At 36.6% G+C, this 18113-nt stretch overlaps 1 protein-coding gene across 4 annotated transcripts in view; it reads left to right on the top strand.

Annotated features, from left to right (window-relative positions):
• The first annotated feature begins 322 nt into the window (after positions 1-322).
• The window catches only part of LOC125235126 (alpha-actinin, sarcomeric), a 59367-nt gene continuing 41576 nt past the window's right edge, over positions 323-18113 (top strand). For all 4 annotated transcript variants that reach the window (XM_048141563.1, XM_048141564.1, XM_048141562.1 and 1 more), the window contains exon 1: positions 323-568. In XM_048141563.1, coding sequence (XP_047997520.1) covers positions 446-568 — 123 coding nt within the window. In that variant the 5' untranslated portion in view covers positions 323-445. The remainder of the gene's footprint in view (positions 569-18113) is intronic.

The raw sequence follows: 18113 nt of genomic DNA, 5'->3' as shown, positions 1-18113 counted from the left end.
GGTAGGCGAACCCGTCCTCACACTTGTCCGGTTTTTTAAATAAATATTGAGTGCAGTAATTTAGAAAACTCAAATTACGAGTGGGGAAAAAGCAAAAGTCATAAACAAATAAAGTGTTGACGTTGAAATGAATGCTTGCACCACCAACTATCAAAACCGCAGCCCTTCGACTGATTCTGACTCTGACACAAACGTAGCTCCATTCCACTCAAAATACTTATACCACAACACCACGCTACGCTGAGTTTCGAGCGTTTGACAGTTGGTATCGTAAAACGGAACGCGCGGAGAAAGTTCCGCAAGCCGCCGCCGCAGCGCTCGGGCGCCAGTTTCCTCGCAGCAGGCACGCGGCCGGCTGCCTGCAGTGCGCGGTGCGAACCATCACACGCGAGTTCGCGGTCATAGGCTCGAACGAACATCGAAACCGACGGTCAGTGTAGTGACCATGATGATGGACAACGGGGTGATGAACAACTATGACGGGTATCCCGACGGCTATATGGAACAGGAGGAGGAGTGGGAACGCGAGGGTCTCTTAGACCCGGCTTGGGAGAAGCAACAGAAAAAGGTCAGTTTTAACACCGGTAGGGTTAAAGTGAAAAAAAAAAACAATAATTATTAACAACTAGCCACAGTATCGGTCGTGTAAATATCTCCGATATAACCTTATCTAAATCGTGAGTCATGTTTGTGTACGTTTTAGGTTTTGCTTTTCTGCAGCAATAATATCAACTCGGCATTGACTATTTATTCTTGTACTATTTATTGTAGTACTACATCTGATAGCAGACGTAAATGCTGGTACAAATATAAATTTGCCGGTTTATAAATCTATTTTTAGGGCCAGCTGTCAGGCGTATCATCTTGCTTATTAAATAACCAATTTTGAATCGATCAATAAAAATTGTGGTTATGATACGTCAACATGTCTTATCCAGTTAATTAAAAAACAAATTAAATAAAAGAAAAAATAAACAAGTAAAAATACTAAAACTTTTTTTCTTTTAAAGTGGAACGCGGGATTTTTCAAAACCTGAATCTAGTTCCTGCATTTTCCCGCCTCGGATTGAAAGTAGATCGCGGCCGTGGGACACTATTAAAAGATTTCTTGGAGCTTTTAGTGCGAAAGAGACGCGCGCACGCGTCTTCCCACGGGAGGGAGCGGGTCAGAGAGAGAGGAGTCGAATTTCCGTTAGTCATGTCCTAAAATGGGTCCAGCGCAGGCGCCGATGTAGGCGCGGGCGTGCGACTGCGTCACCATGAAACCCATATTTCAGGAAACTTGGCTGCTACGTCATGTGCATTCTGAAGGTTGCGCCGGCACCGGGCCTGCAGGCCCGTGACGTGTGCGCACCCACTCGATGGAATGTCATTAACGAGTTACGAACGCACTACGATTGCAGGGACATTCAAGTTTATCGATGTTTATGTTCTTTAAAATGGTTTTTAACGTACTGTTTTGTATCTTAATTTTTAGGATTAGGATTTTTAAGGAAAAACATGCTTACTTTTCTATTAACTTTTTTATCAGTCAAACAGTAAAAATAAGTCATAAAATATATTAGCGTGGGTAATTTGAAAACAATCAAATCTACTATTGGTCGGTTTAATTAGCATACAAGTAGTAAAAAATGTATAATTAGCATTGCTTAATTTTTGTAATTATTTCACACTTAATAAATAATAAAAATACATTTTATATGTAGGTACAAAGAGTATGGCTTGCTACCAATAACAAACTAATTCCTACTACAGTATGTAAATGCCACGTTACATTCTACGCCCAGGACAATGAACTAGGAGGCTGCGATGTCTCGCAGGATGTAAACAAAGAGCCTGCGACACCCGGTGCATTGGCCGGTTGCCGGGTCAATGTCGCGGCCGACATCGGCGACCAGTCGTCCGACCACTCCACCGATCACCGCGACTGGAATCAATCACAATCAGGTCACTGGCACAACTTTTACCCTTCAAGGAATACCCTACACGGAATGACCCGACAAAAACTTTCCAAATGTGACAGAAACAGTGACGTCATCATTATAAATAAACAGAATTACTAATGCAAGAAAGCTTAATGATTAATCGGACGTGCTATCAAGATCTTAAGAAACCAGACGAGAAAGTGAGGACGAAACTGGTTGTAAAATTAATAATTTACATAAAACTAATAATTCTCTGTCACAAGAGTGCAACTTGGACGCATTTATTGTCGTTTAATAACAGAGTGTCACGCACAACATTCACAACAACGCCATGCAATTGTTAAGAATCTCATAACTTCACACATTATTGATATAATTATTGTAAGGCAGAGTTACATAAATATCTCATAATTTTACCCAAAAATTGATATATTTTTGTAAGCTGGCAACCCGAAGGGCGGGCTGTCAGTTAGTTTTTTCGCGTGAGGAAGTGAACTTTGTTTCGGCGATGCTTTGTAAAATAATAATAATAAATAGCACGAAGAACCCGCTTTGGAGTCATAATTACTATGTCGGTAAAACAATTAAGAATAATGCCCTTATAGTCCGTTGCTTCTGGAAAGTTATGTATGAAAATGTTGGCATAATTAATGGAAGATTTTTTTTGATTGGGATATGTACATTACAGGCCGAAGTTATTTTTCATTAACCCTCCCCATCCCTCCCCCCTCTGCGTCACCCCTCTTCCCCCCTTAAATAGCCGAAAATGCGGTTTTTCGCGATTTCTGACAAAACCGTTGTAGATACAGAAAAAGCGTGTAGGAAAAAGTAATCCTTGATAAATTTACTACAAATCGTTCATTGACACTTTGGTTCTAGCACTTATAGGTTTCGCGTGATCCATCACGAAAGTTGGTCCTTTGCTGCAATTTTCTTTAGTTAATGTTAAGTTTTCTCCCAAATTGCTTACGAAATCTGTTTGATATTACTAAAATATTATAAACTGAAAATGAATTTCAGGGGGAAAAATCACTACCATGGGTGGGACTTGAACTCACGGCAACTGGATTGATACTCCAGGGCTCTACCAACAGCTACAAAAAGCTCATCCCCAGTCATAGATATACTATATAGATCAATGGTACTCCTAGCGACTACTACCGTGAAAATATTACGTCTTAAATAGTTACTGGAATTCCAAGACATATTGGAAATTCCACCCATGGTAGTGATTTTTCCCCCTTAATTTTATTTTATTCATGAGTTACAATATTTTAGTTATATCAAACAAATTTCGACGATTTCGTATGCATTTTAGGCGAAAACTTAACATTCACTAAAGAAAATTGCAGCAAAGGACCAACTTTCGTGACGGATCACGCGTAAACTATAAGTGCTAGAACCAAAGTGTTAATGAATGATTTGTAGTAAATTTATTAAGGATTACTTCGTTCCTACGCGCTTTTTCTGTATCTTCAACAGTTTTGTCAGAAATCGAGAAAAACCGCATTTTCGGCACTTTAAGGGAGGGTAGAGGGGTGACGCAGAGGAGGGAGGAGTGGGGAGGGTTGATGAAAAATAACTTCGGTCTATAACGTACATATTTCAATTAAAAAAAACCTTCCATTAATTATGCGGTAATTTTAGCTAATTTCCCCCTACTATTAATAGACACGTTCGATGAGGAAGAACGGATAAATCAAATGATAGAGGAAAAATATGTGTTTAGTACACAGCAAATAGATACAACTGAGATAGAAACGCTCTGGCGTGTGGACTTCCTAGAAATCAGAAAAATACACAAGATAAATTCGAAACAAATCCATTTAATGTCGGACCCTTCGTACCGAAGAGTTATCACCTTGGCATACCATTCGCGTAATTCCTGTGAACTGGCGGTCGTTGACTTAGGTCCGATAAGCCATAATGCATTCTCAAACAAGGCAACGATTTGAAAGTATTGTAAACTGTTCCAAACACGTACATTGGGATGATCAATATTCTGATGTTACGTGGGCAGATATAAGCTTGATGTTATCCAATATTTCTCGGATAAACGCTACCAGCGAAAGTTTTTTCCTATGAATATGGATTTATTCAATTCTCCAAACTCAAAATTCCAAATTTTGGATTAATTTTGACCGATCTATGGCCATAATTAACGACGTGGACTGCAGAAACCAGAATATATTAGAAAGGCCAAAATTCTTGCTTAAAATGTTGTTTGTAAAACAAACTGTCGTATTTTCTTACTGAGAGTTGTTGTTGAAGAAGAGTAATTTTGAATGATGATACATACGTTTATTTTTTCGATTTACTTAATTATTTAATTCTCTAGTAATTTCTCCTTATCATGGAAGGCTTTCAAAAACGCGCTAATTTACGCCAAAACATTAAATGTACCTGAAGGAAGAGTCTGAGATGTTTAAAAACGCATTGGCAATGGCACAGGTATTTGTAATATGTGGGAGCCTTGACTTTGATTTTGTTTCACCTGTACCTATCCATATCCAAACTAATATTATAAATGGGAAAGTGTGTGTGTCTGTTTGTTTGTCCGTCTTTCACGGCAAAACGGAGCGACGAATTGACGTGATTTTTGAAGTGGAGATAGTTGAAGGGATGGAGAGTGACATAGGCTACTTTTTGTCTCTTTCTAACGCGAGCGAAGCCGCGGGCAAAAGCTAGTGTTGTATAATCATTACAATTTAGATGAACCAAATATCCAATAGAATTTAGAAGATAGCTGAAGTTTATCGCAAATTCACAAATATTTAATAACTGTTGACGAGGTGATGCGTTGTTATGTGTAGCATACCGGTTACGTAAGATCTTGACATGGCTATTTTTTCTTGTCGGTGTTAGCTCGCTTTTGGCACTGGCTCAAGAACTGATGAATAAAACCAAGCGTCTAGGTTGTTTGCAAGAGGATTTCGAATATTGTTGGGAAAAACACTTATCTCTTGTCACAATTTGTAAAAAATCGCTGGAGTTGGCTCACTCAGATTATAATCACACAACCTATAAATTATTAGTAAATGTTAAAATAACCCTACTAATGTTGATGAGGTTATGCGAGTTAATCCAATGATTAAGGGAGCCTGGTGCAAGCCTGGTGGTAACGTGACCAGAACATTATGATTATGGTCACCGCAAACGGCATAGGGCATGTTGTTCCTAATTAGTCAAGCATGAATCATCAGATCAACACGCTTTCTAAGAAATTAACAAGCCACAAATAAGCACGGAATAAATAAAATGTAATGGTAAAAGATGAGTGAGCAAAAACTTTGTACAAGATGTAATAAACAAGAACGGCCTTGAATATTGAACTACGACACGGTAATGATGCACAGAATTAATTTACATTAAGTTAATGGCCGGAGAAACGAAACTTTCTAAGCGGGCGTTATCAAGTGAGGCGCATTTTGAACCTGCTTTCCAGTTCACAGACTAGGCACGATCGACCCAGCGTTACGAAATCTATCATCTCATTAAAACGATGTTGGCCTCGCGGTGGAAACTGTATGGAACCCTGCCATATCATCCAACTTTCAATGCTGATTTAAAAACAATTGGGAGATCTCACTGATATCTTGCTGATATTATAATTCGCTGACCAATATTTTGCAATCCGTTTTAGATTTTACTAAAGACATCGGACTCGATGAATGTTTTGTAGATGTTTTTATACAATTTGCAACGAACTTTCAAACATAAGTGCATAGTGTGATTGGTCATACCTAATCTGAAAACAAGATTTACAACGTAATTTCTAGCAAACGACTTAAAATATTAAAGTGAAAGCATTGAAGATTTTGATGTTTCATAGTTTATGATTTGGGAAATCGGAGCTTTTAATGTAGAATCTATTTAAAATAGGAAAAATAACGCCTAAATTAGTATTTCAGCATGCGTGGTAAGCTTTGCTCATGTGCTTCTCAGTAAAAAAACTACGAAATGACAAGGGTACGTGACGTCGACAGTGTAGACACACACTCGACTCTTGCCCGCGTCAATAATATCTTTTTAAGTGGACCGGTTCTTGCACGTCCGTGCCATCCTAAGCGTAGAGACAACATATCAAATTATTATAGACCCTTCACCTTCCACTTGCATAACGTGCATCGGAATCAATAACGATTAAGCGGTAACAAATTAAAGTGCGTTAAAATAACACCTGTTGGAATATTGCTTCTTAATTTAATATACAGCTGAGTCTAATGACTTGTCAATTTGAAGAAAGTCTATTACAAAATCGTCTGCGTTGATTGAACTTAACGGATCCTTCGCAAATTACAGATGTATCATAGATTAAGTGTAATCATTTGCCCATTAAACTGGCTTAGCAATGTTTGTTTGATCTGTGTTGGCTGTATAGTGTAAAGCCGAGGAACGAATGGCCCGCCCACCCGCTGCACCCAGGTGTGTTGTTGCATCGGACTTTGTGTCAACCTTGTGTCGTTTCACAATCCCCAGTAGTTTGTATACCGCACGGCCGATTTATTTGTGCTTTATGTATTTCTACTCACTTACCAATTAGTTGTCGAAACAAGTTGTTTATGGTGGTAAAGTAGGTATTGCAGAGTTAAGTAGTACTTACCATTCATCTTGTAAAATGTAAACTATTTCGAAAGATAATGTTTTGAAATTAAATAAACTCACTTTAATTACCGAATAAATATTCTTGCCATACTCTTAGGTAACATATAAAAAAAAACTTTAGAAACATACAATTTTGGGTTCTCATAATTTAATTATTAACAAAATTCCGTTATTCCAAAATTAAAGCGATATTCGTCTTAGTTTGCACGGCGTAAAAATTCTTGGAGCGTGTTAATTGTCCGGATGTAGAATTATTCTTCTCAGTAATTTCTAGGAAGTTAGAAATTACTAGAACCAATCTATATTAGTTATTGAAATAATAATTGAATGGTTTATCATTATGGGAGACAGTAACGTGCGAAAATCGGATGTGGAGTCGGACGGCGGCATACTGCAAGCCAGCCGATGCCAACACCGTCTATTTCGATCCCTGTCCTCACGCCCACGCGAAATGCTTACACTCACTTGCTATTATAATTAGAAAAACATTCTAAAATTATTCTTGGCTTCCAAAATCCAACAATTTATGAATCAACTCTGCGCTCTAGGCCAACTAAATTACCTTCCACATTAACACCCTTTGCCCCTATCTGTTGCTGTCTTTATCGCACCCAGGGCTTGCGATTATCTGTTTAGATAAATCCAGTGGCCGAGTATGAGGGGACTGGCAGTTATTCGTTTAGACCCCACAGCTGTACGCAAACGGCCATATCAATTGTGCATTGCATGTGGGTAGATTATTGTCAGCGCGAATTCGTTTAGAAGCGACCTTGCCAATGTGAATGATTGTTTCACCGTTACATATCGATTAGAACGAGTTTACATTGACTCAGATTACTTACATGTTCTTGTATATATATCTCCTGCTATTAAATATACAGCCTTACCAATGCTAAGCCGAGATTATTCAAAAAAATAAGATTGTTAAAAAAAGTTGGGCATAGAAACGAATTTTCTACGGTAAAACCTTTGTGGATTAGCTAATTTTGGCAGCACTACATGAAATGTTTTTCGTGGGAGAGATTACGAGTAGACTGATGCATGTTATCTAAAATGGTGGTATAGACGTCAGCACGGATTCCTAGTTGAGTGTCCGATTGCGTACGTCAACTATCTACCTACACGCTTCCGCTGCACAACGAAAACCTGTGTGCTACACTACACCGTCTTATAAATAATCTCAGACATACTAACGGTAAACAAACCGTCGCCTTGTCTATTGATTAAATTCTGAAGCCAGACATCATGTAGGTAAAGTTGGCAATAACAAAACAAAAGAAGCATTGATATCGGTTATACCGTTTACAACTGATAAATTAAGTTTTTGACAAAAATGTTCATCTTTGATACAAGCTTTTGTAAACCGCTCACTATATCTTCTTTCAACATGCAACTTGTATGGTCATAACTCATGCAGGTTTTCAACATCACCAGGAGTTGGAAAATAGATCAAATTTTAGTTACAAGACTTGTTTCATACAAAGAAAGATATACTGCAAGTTAAATAAAAGCTTGTGTAAATACGATATTTTCCGAGCAGCTCTGACCCTTTAGCACAACTTAACTTGTCGCGCGGAGTCCATACATCAAGCGGGACTTCAAGTATCGACTTCAAGTTGTGCTAGAAGGGCTGGTGTTTATGAACGAAAAAAAAGTGTTGTGTTGTCAAACATAGCCAAAGGGAAGTCTTAGACTGCCAGTTGATTGAGCTTATAATTCTAGCCAACTCAATAATATTTAAACGTGGAAGCCATTAGAAAACGAGTTCTATTGACGCCTCGCCACCGGTTTCGGGTTTCGTCATGTTGTTGATAGATCATGTTCTGTTTCCTAAACAGTCGAGCCGTGGAGATAAGCTGTTCGTATTGTTATTGTTCGCAGGATGTCTGGATCACCATCCGCTATAACTTTATTCATTGCTTCTCCTTAATCTGCCATTTGTTCTGCATCGTTGTACATTCGAAAGTGAATTCGACTTCAAGGTTTATTATCTTTTATGAGCTGATCTAATCGGGCATCTGTAGTAATATTATTCGAATATCATGGTCCTTATCTCACTCGCAGTTCCGATCAGCTGCTTAATTGATAACGCTAGGTACATATTTAATTTGTGTTACAACAAAATACAATTTCGTTGATGAAGAACATCTTTATGTGTGGGAAAAACTTAATAAATGGTAACTTCCTGGCTCCTGGGGTCAACGTGTATGCTACTCTTCGCTGTTTTCTTGTTTTTAAAACGACATCTTTTGATAGACGTCACAAATTTATTGGCTTTCTACCTTGTATTTCGTCTTCATAATATCTATAATAGGCATAACAGTCTCTTCTCCCCTTCTTCTTCCCTTCTTATGAGCGGAGGTGTCAATCTAGTGTAGCACAGAGATAAAGCCTAACCAGAAATGTTGCGGAATTTCATTAGAACTATTTTCTTCATACTATACTGAATTGTCGTCCCATACATCAGAATAACAGCGCCCTCCTGACAATAGTCATATATTTCTATTCAGGCTTTACCCGAGAAGGCACATGTACGTAAGGACTACAATGTCTTCAATGTCACCGTTCCGGCCGCGACAAACCGGCTCCTGTGTTCCGGCGCAGTCACAGCCGCTTTGATTCCTTCTCCGATACTTTATACTTTTTATCCGTTGACGTGTCGGTTACCTGCCTTTGTTTCCATTGTTTCGGCTGTTGCACAATAGAACGGGTGTTTTCCCTATCTATTCCATTAACGTTTCTACGAATTACAAAACTACTATAGTATAGTAGTTCAGACTTCATATTCTAAAGAAGGTTAGGTGAGATAATAAGCATGGGCGGATCCAGCATTATACTCATGGTGACGCAATATTTGTATACCCGGCCTATTCGTTTTAACAGTTCTGTAATTTGCGTCTGGTAATTAAGAATGCCGATACAACGTCAGTCTATCAAACATATTAATAGGCTTGTAACAGTTTACACGTTGCAGCTGTTGACATTGTTTATTCACTTGTATAACAAGAGAGACATTATTAATGGAAAATGAGACAAGAGTCAAAAATATTTCTTTCTGCTTAGCAATCAATTTAACTCCAGTGCTTAATTTTGCAGCAAATGTCCCAGATATAACTGCCTACACAATTTAGATATCAGTTCTGCATACAATTTTAGAACGACTAAAATGTCGAACTAAGTGGCATATCACTGTGAGTGACGGGAACGGTCCGGAACTCGTCGATCCATGGTCGACTTGTACATAACAATAGTTTGAATGTGGCCACCTTCCAAGCTCCGAGTAGGTGGGTGGAGCCGCTTGGCTAATGACACCGTGTTTACTACAACCACGCTCATTTCCACCAAATAACAATGCATTTGTGACGAAATATTTGCAATTCGAAGTGAAGCTATTAATGTCGAGGCTTTTAAAAGGAATGCCAAATTATGTTGGTATTAATTGCACATTTTGAGCAGAAAAAGATGTGTCGCTATCTCACCCGAAAAGAGACAGACTCGATCAACTGCAACAACGAGGGTGCCATCGGCGTTCAACTCCTCCGCCAATGGAAGGATACAAGCCACAACCATAGTAGGTACATGTTAGAACATTAAAAAAGAACTTACATTTCGACGTCAATTAATCAAAATAAGTACTACAACTAATATGGAGTCATGAGTGTCATGACAATTGAAGTCCTGAATGATTTTTTTTTTTAATAATTACTCAGCTAACAAGGTTCTTTAAATTCCCGAGTACGGTCAAATCTAAAAGAGGTCAAGTCGAGTTCAAACAACAAACATAGCATACTTGTATGCTTATCGTACTGCGGGATCCACAGTGAGCCAATTTTGATGAATGAAGGTTTAATAGTCTCGCGTTCTTGGCACAGGTAACATTGTGGCAGACTAAAAAAACGTTGATTACGCAGGAGTGTTCTTTAAAAAAATATTTCACAGATTAATGTTTTTGAACGTACAATTGTTGTTTACAAAAAAAGAGGCGCTAAAAGCAATGTAGCTAAATTTAGGCGTGCCTATGCCAATCTCGCTTTCGCTCTTGTCCAGTTATGCCACAATGTGCAATAAAAACGCCAAATGCGAGAGCTGTGAACTCTGCACTTCTACTTCTGCAGGCCTTGCCGAAGTAACAATCGTTGACGCTACGTGGATTGAAACGCAGTCTGGCTCTGTCGCTCCACTACAAAAGAGCGATAGAGAGAGAGACGGCTACGATACGCTTACGAAGCGTAAGTGATTGTGATGCTGGCTAGGTACCCAGAGCCGCAATAAACGGGGTTATTGGCTATTGTTTCACTTTGTTTACATTACGGGACAACTTAAAAGCTTGTTGTACCCCGAATTAGTTCTTGGGTAATGTAACTTACGTGCAAAATAAACTTTGGACGATCACGAATATCATGACTCCATGACTTAATATGATGTGGGTTTTCACCACCACTAGATATTTAAGTCATATTTTATCCAAATTTTACCTTAGTCAATAATATTATATATCTACCTTTTCAGTATTGCGTTAGGCCGAAGCTCGTAAATATTTGTGGTTTTTATCTGCATCAATGGTAATATGCGTTTTTTTTCTTCTTTTCTATAACGTATTTCCTAATTTCAATGATAAAAATGGTACCTATAGTAAGAACTGAAATAAAATTCCTAGTCGTACATACATACGTGAATAAATATAAATATTTACTCGTAATTTATTCAATCATCTATCGCTTGCTAATTTATTGCCAAATTTGATAAAAGATTAAGTACCCACATTTGTTGAAGAGCTGAGCTGTTTCTTGGCACCGTCCGCCAGTTGTCAGTTAGTCAGTCGCATTGCGAAGTGAACCCATAAATTTGCCGTGAAAGGCCAATTTGCCGCCTTTTCGGCTTTGTGTGCCGCCGATTCGTTCGGTACGTGTCTATGGGTTTTTATTGTACCGTTTGTTGTCTTCTTTGCTTACGTTTATTGCGCGTACCTTTTGTTATTTGTTTAAACTAATGTTTAAAGTTTAAATTATAATATTTAAAGCTCCGCATTAACCTACATCGTAAATATGTTCGAGTTACCTGTTATGATTCTCTATAAGCACATTGTTTTTTACTTTTTAACATCTAATTCCTTTCTTTTTGTATGGCTATTGAAGTCCAATCCTTCTTAATCTCCAAACGAACAACTGCAATTAGTGTTTATTTCTTTTAATGTACCAGGCTGCTGAGTAGCTAAAATATTTAAGTACACTTTCATTAATTTGTGCAATTATTATATTTCCCATGGCAACCTGCCTCAAACGGTGGAACACGCAGGCATCGATAGAAAAGCACGCCATAGCCAATGATAAACAAATTCTAAATATATCACAGACAGACATGAGATAAATGATGACAAATCTTCCGAATCGGATCAATGAACTAATAAAATGGATTATTAGTAGTCTTCCAAGCGAAACTGCGCTTTGTCATCATTTAGGCACTTTGTTGCACTCGTCTCGCTAACCTACCTTCTTCATTTCAATTCAACCCCAAATGACAACAGTATAACTGTATACTCATGTATTGTGGATACGGCAATATCTTTAGCAACTGAACTTTTCGTATATTTGTTTCGCATTTTTATTGTTCAAAAATATTAAAGTTTTTAAACAAAAACTGCAAACAAATACGTCACATGTCTGTAGAAACGTATTGTATGCAGAATTTATTAGTTAAACAATGTTCTAGTTTTAAACTAAGCAATCAAACGCAATGAATCTCAGATCATGAGTCTATTTTTTAACCCCCGACGCAAAAACGACGGGGTGTTATAAGTTTGACGTGTGTGTCTGTGGCATCGTAGCTCCCGATCGGATGAACCGATTTTGATTTTTTTGTTTGAAAGCTGAATTAGTCGGGAGTGTTCTTGCCATGTTTCATAAAAATCGGTGCACTAAATCGGGGTTTTTTTCAAAATTTAAATTTTGTGGTTAGGTTATAAAATCTTTCCGCACGTGCACAATTGGTTGTAATTGTAACGTTATCTTTTCGAGGATCTCAGATCTTTGATCATATAGCTTTGCAGTATTACATTTCCGACATTGCGGTCTATTTAGATGATACCCAATGAGTAATCAAATCTAACATGTCACTTACTAGCCTAGCTCATACACAGTGTATAAGTGAAACCGTAGAAATATGATCCAAGTAGCTTTCCACAGCCTCTTCGCACGGCTTGGCGACGATAAAAGCGAAAACACAATAGGGGATAGCGGAATTTAATTGCGGCAAAAACTCGTGTCTTATGATCCGAATAATCGGGCGTTAGTTATCTAGTAAATAATTAATAATTATGTTGTATTAAATTGCATTGTATAGCATTCTGATTTCTGATAGTGTACAGTTTACAAATGACAGTGTACAATTTTTATGGATGCGAATAAAGTGTCAAAAATGTGTATACACGATGTATACACGACTATTGCTTGTAAAACAAGGAGAGTAGGAACTATTATGGTACTTAAGTACTACCATAGAAATAGTAGTTGGAAATATCGGTGATGAGGTTTCTGTCAACTATGAATTACTACCTTGAATGTGTATTTCGAAAATTTCGAGAAATAAACGTAAATAGGTACTAGCCTGTCTTTGATGACACCCTGTCAAATAATTATTATCATTTTACATAGGTACCTACTTCCCGTGTTTAGTAGGTAATATTTAAGTTTATTACTGATACGTTATCCTAATCAAATTGATGTTTTAATATACCTAATACTCTAAAAATAATGTGGAGCCTATAAATACTATTACGAACTGACAGTTACTGACATTATTCACAACCGTTTGTCAGAACTAACAAGCCGTTCATAAATGTTTATCCTTCTAATATTTTGACATTTATGTTTGTTAGAGAGAGACGTCATTTAACAGAGCTTTGCCAACTTTTATGAATAAAGTTACCAATCGGGCCAGTGTGCGTAGCCGAATGTACAAACGCTCACGATAATATCTCTTCCGCAGCTATCTATCTCTATCGTTCTTGCGTATTGGCGTGACAGAGCTACTTATAGACTACATTTCTGCGGCGTTTCGGTGGCGTTTCGCGTCGCATAAATGCCATTCGGCTACGGCGCCTGACACCTGGGTGCGTAGCCGAATGACACAAACGCTCACGAAACGAAACGCTCGTAGATATCTTTCGCTCTTGCGTATTGGCGCGACAGAGCCAGACTACCTTTCGCGGCGTTTCGTTTTCGTTTCGCGTCGTAGAAATGCCATTCGGCTACGGGGCCAGTTCATACATTACAGTTTCTCAGTAATGCAATGCCGACGTCCCTATTAACCTTAATTAACTAGAAATCCGGAAGAATACGGCTGTCTGTCAGTGGGTCTATATCTGTAAGCCGCCTATGGAACTGGGTCGGCGTCCATGTCTATTTCGGGCATATCCGCTGTTGCTATGGATAAGCGCTGAATTGCCATAAGTCTTGTTGAAAATCTCAAGAACTTCGAAGTGGTGTTATTTTCTCTGGAGCGGTTTTGTTTATTTTTGTACGCGAGGATTATTTCTCGACTAATGAATATAATCTTTAATCCTACTCCTACTACGCTTTAAGGGGGCTCCACACGATTTTCATAGATTTTTGACAAGTTTTGACTAAAACTCCTAAATTTAAAACGGCCATAGGTTCTTCAATCTTTTATCTCTATTCGTAAGAGCCACATTTTGGAAAAAATAAATACTCATTTATTAAGATTTTTCTAAAAGAACACGAGAGTCTAAAAAAACACTTTTCGGAATTTGATTTTAGTGAACTGTCTTTCATACGAGTACGCGAAATCGACATGTTTGCATTTGATTTACCTTTAACTTTCCTAAAATTTGAATGTGAAGTAATTATGAGATATTATTTTGCTTATACATGGTGGCCCAAAAATACGTTGACAAACGTTTGTATAATTACTTTTCTGTCCTTACACGAATGATTGTCTTACAAATTAAAATGTGAACCCTTAATAATTTTTGACCGAATAAATCGAATCGTCTTTAAAATATTCTCCTTTGGCTTTGAAATAAACGCAAATATTGGAACAAAAAATTATCGATATGCCGCTGCACCTCTAGTGTGACTTTCGTCTGACTTATTGCACTTATAACTTGTAAAATACCCAAATTTTTGTAATCAATAAACGGTCTAGGGTTTTAAGATTGATTACAAACTATAATTTACAGTTTTAAGTAAGGTGCATTTTCGTAAGTAGGCTGAAACGTATCGAGCTTATGAAACTGGAAAAAATGTCTTTACACGATTGGTCTACATATCAAACCTTGCGAAATATCCATGTTAATGCTGTTGAAATATCCACGGTGGATGTAGAAATATGCAGAAATATAGGCCCAATAAATAATTTCGGTAACTTCGATATTTTGGTTTATTACAACATTATTTCCCCATTCTTTGTCAACGTAATTTTGGGCCACCCTGTACATGATGCTGTTAATATGATAGGCTTTAGAAATTACCATAATATCAATGGATTCAAATCGAAGGTCAACACACAGGTATGCCCCTTGACAAGCAATTAACTAATCATAAAACAGTTATTAGTGAAATGAAATGAAATGAAATGATTTATTTGCCATTAAATGTGGTATACAATGGTGTTAAATATATAATAATTAGAGCTAAACACATTTAGGCTTTAAAAAGCCATGCAAATTGTGATATTCTAAGTCTAAGTTTAAGTCATGAACAAATTAAATTATTTTCATGGAAAATCTTTTAATTTGTATTTCATGTTTAGGTATATATAATTATTGTTAGCCAACAAACATGCATTATTGTGTATGTACCTACTTGTTAAAAGCTAATAAGTATAATTATAAACGTAGACTATTGTAAATTATGGATGTTAAACTAATAATCTAAAAATTCCTTCAGACTATAATAACACTTGTCAACAAGATAAGAATACAATTGACTTTTGAATTTGTTGAGTGGTAGTTCTTTAAGTTCATTAGGCAGTTTGTTAAATATTTTGACACACATAGCGTAACAATTTTTGTTTTTCATAACTGTGTTCATTCTTGGGAGCACTAGTCTGTCAGGATATCTAGTATTAAAGTGCGTTATATCTTTTTTCACGATAAACATGTCAGGGTGCAATTTGACAAAAACACAAACTTCGTATATATAAATTGAGTGCACTGTTAACAATTTTAGGTTGATAAAAGGATACACACAAGAAGTTCTACGAGGCATATTGCAGACTGCTCTGATACATTGTTTTTGCGCTACGTGGGTATTCTTTACAAACGATGAATTCCCCCAGATTAATATACCATACCTTAGACTGGATACCACAAAAGCATGGTATGCCATTATGGCAGTTTTCATATCCGTAATGCGTGTCAATCGCCATAATACATATACAAATCTATTTATTCTCGAGCACACTTTATCGATATGATTCTTCCACGTACATCGATCATCCAAAATAAAACCTAGGAATTTTGTGGTATCACATTCTACGAGCCTCTGTCCATTATATGTTATGTCTAATTTCTCCTTCTTTCCTCTTCTATTAATGAATTGTATGTACTTTGTTTTCTCAATATTAATTTTTAAATTATTGTCATTCAACCATTTAATAATATCAGCAATAGCATCGTTAATAACATTCTCATAATTTTGATTATTTATATCACTAATAACAATTGAAATATCGTCTGCAAATAAGGTACAAAAGTGACTTGTAATTAGAGGTAAGTCATTAATATATAAAAGGAACAATAAAGGTCCAAGAATAGTCCCTTGAGGTACTCCAACCTTATTACATAACATGTTTGATCTATAATTCCGCTGAGTTTTCTCATCATCTGAGCCTGCTATTTCTACTATTTGGTGTCGATTGCTAAGATAGCTCTCAATCCACAAATTTACCAGTCCCCTAATACCATAGGTTTCACATTTCTTAAGTAATAATTTATGCGATACATGGTCAAACGCTTTGGACATATCAAAGAAAATTGCAACGGTTTTATGTCCTTTATCAACATTATCAACTATATTGTTAATTAAATTAAACGTGGCTAATGTGGTAGATTTACCCTTTTGGAATCCATGCTGGTTGTCACTCAATATTCCACTTTTTTTAACAAAAGATATCAACCTGGTATACATGGCTTTCTCCAAGATTTTAGCGAAAATTGGTATAAGGGTAATTGGTCTATAATTACCAGGACAGTTTTTATCTCCTGTTTTAAAAATAGGTTTTACAATGGAAATCTTTAATTTATCAGGAAATACTCCCTGTAAAAAGCTTAGATTAATTAAATATGAGAGCACAGGAGCAATAATGTCACTTGTCGACTTGACTATATGTGTAGGAATGTCGTCATAGCCAACAGAGCCGGTGGTTTTCAGTTTTTTTATGATATTAATTACTTCTATTGAGTCTATCGGAAAAATAAACATGTTAGAATTGTTGAATTTAAGGTCGTGGTCATAGTAATTAACATTATTAAACAAATTAGCATTATTATGAGTGGAGTCAATGAAAAAATTATTAAATACATTTGCAATATCACTTGGTTTATCTATTATACGGTTATTGTATGTAAGCTTATCAATCAATTTGTTCTTCTTATTGCCTTTACCAGTATTCTCATTAATGATTTCCCAGCTAGTTTTCGAGATATTTGTAGAATTATTTAGTCTTGCCTTATTAACTAACTTTCTAGATGCTAATATACATTTTTTCAACAATTTATTGTATTTATTATATTTTAATTTATTTTCAATCGTCTTGTCTTTATAAAACCTATATCTTAACTGTCTTTTAGTCTTAAGGGCCTTTCGCAATCCCTTGGTAATCCATTTAGTAGAATGTTCTGTTTTTTTAGCTTTCACTTTACAAATTGGAAAACACAGATTAAATAACAATGTATACATATCGTAAAAATTATTAAAAGCAATATTAGCGTTCGGTTCAGAATACACGTCATTCCATGATAGGCATGTTAAAGTATGGCGGAATTTTTCAACAAGTTGATGGCTAAAGTCTCTTTTCATGTGATAGTCGTAAGGGGGTGGAATATATTTTCCCGGCTTTTTTATTTGAAGTATTTGTCCTGTGTTATGATCAGACAGCTCTAACGGAAGCACTTCACCTAATGCGTCCGGAACATTTGATAATATCTGATCAATGCACGTATTCAGTCTTGTGGGTAAATTAATATGAGCTTTAAAATTGTAGTTTCGGATAATGTTGCTGAAATCATCCAATTGTTGAGACGGCTTCAAAAAGTCTATATTGAAATCGCCGGCAATAATTATTTGCTTTCTTGTTTTTGTCACAACAATTTTTAGCAAAGCATCCAATTTATTGAGAAATAAAATATAACTACAATTTGGAATCCTGTAAATACAAATTACAATACAATTGAGGTGCTTTATTTCAACTCCACAAACTTCAAAGAAAAATTCTGCTTTTAATTCATCAAGAAAGTTAAGAGGCTTCGTTTCTAAATGATCTCTACACAAGATACAGGTACCTCCCCTCTTTTTTGACCTCGAGAAATATGCTACCAATTCAAAACCCTCAATGTTAATATTT

The sequence above is a fragment of the Leguminivora glycinivorella genome, chromosome 17, assembly GCF_023078275.1.
Source record: "Leguminivora glycinivorella isolate SPB_JAAS2020 chromosome 17, LegGlyc_1.1, whole genome shotgun sequence".
NCBI lineage: Eukaryota > Metazoa > Arthropoda > Insecta > Lepidoptera > Tortricidae > Leguminivora > Leguminivora glycinivorella.
The sequence above is the reverse complement of the archived record's forward strand: the minus strand, read 5'-3'. Positions and strand labels throughout refer to the sequence as shown.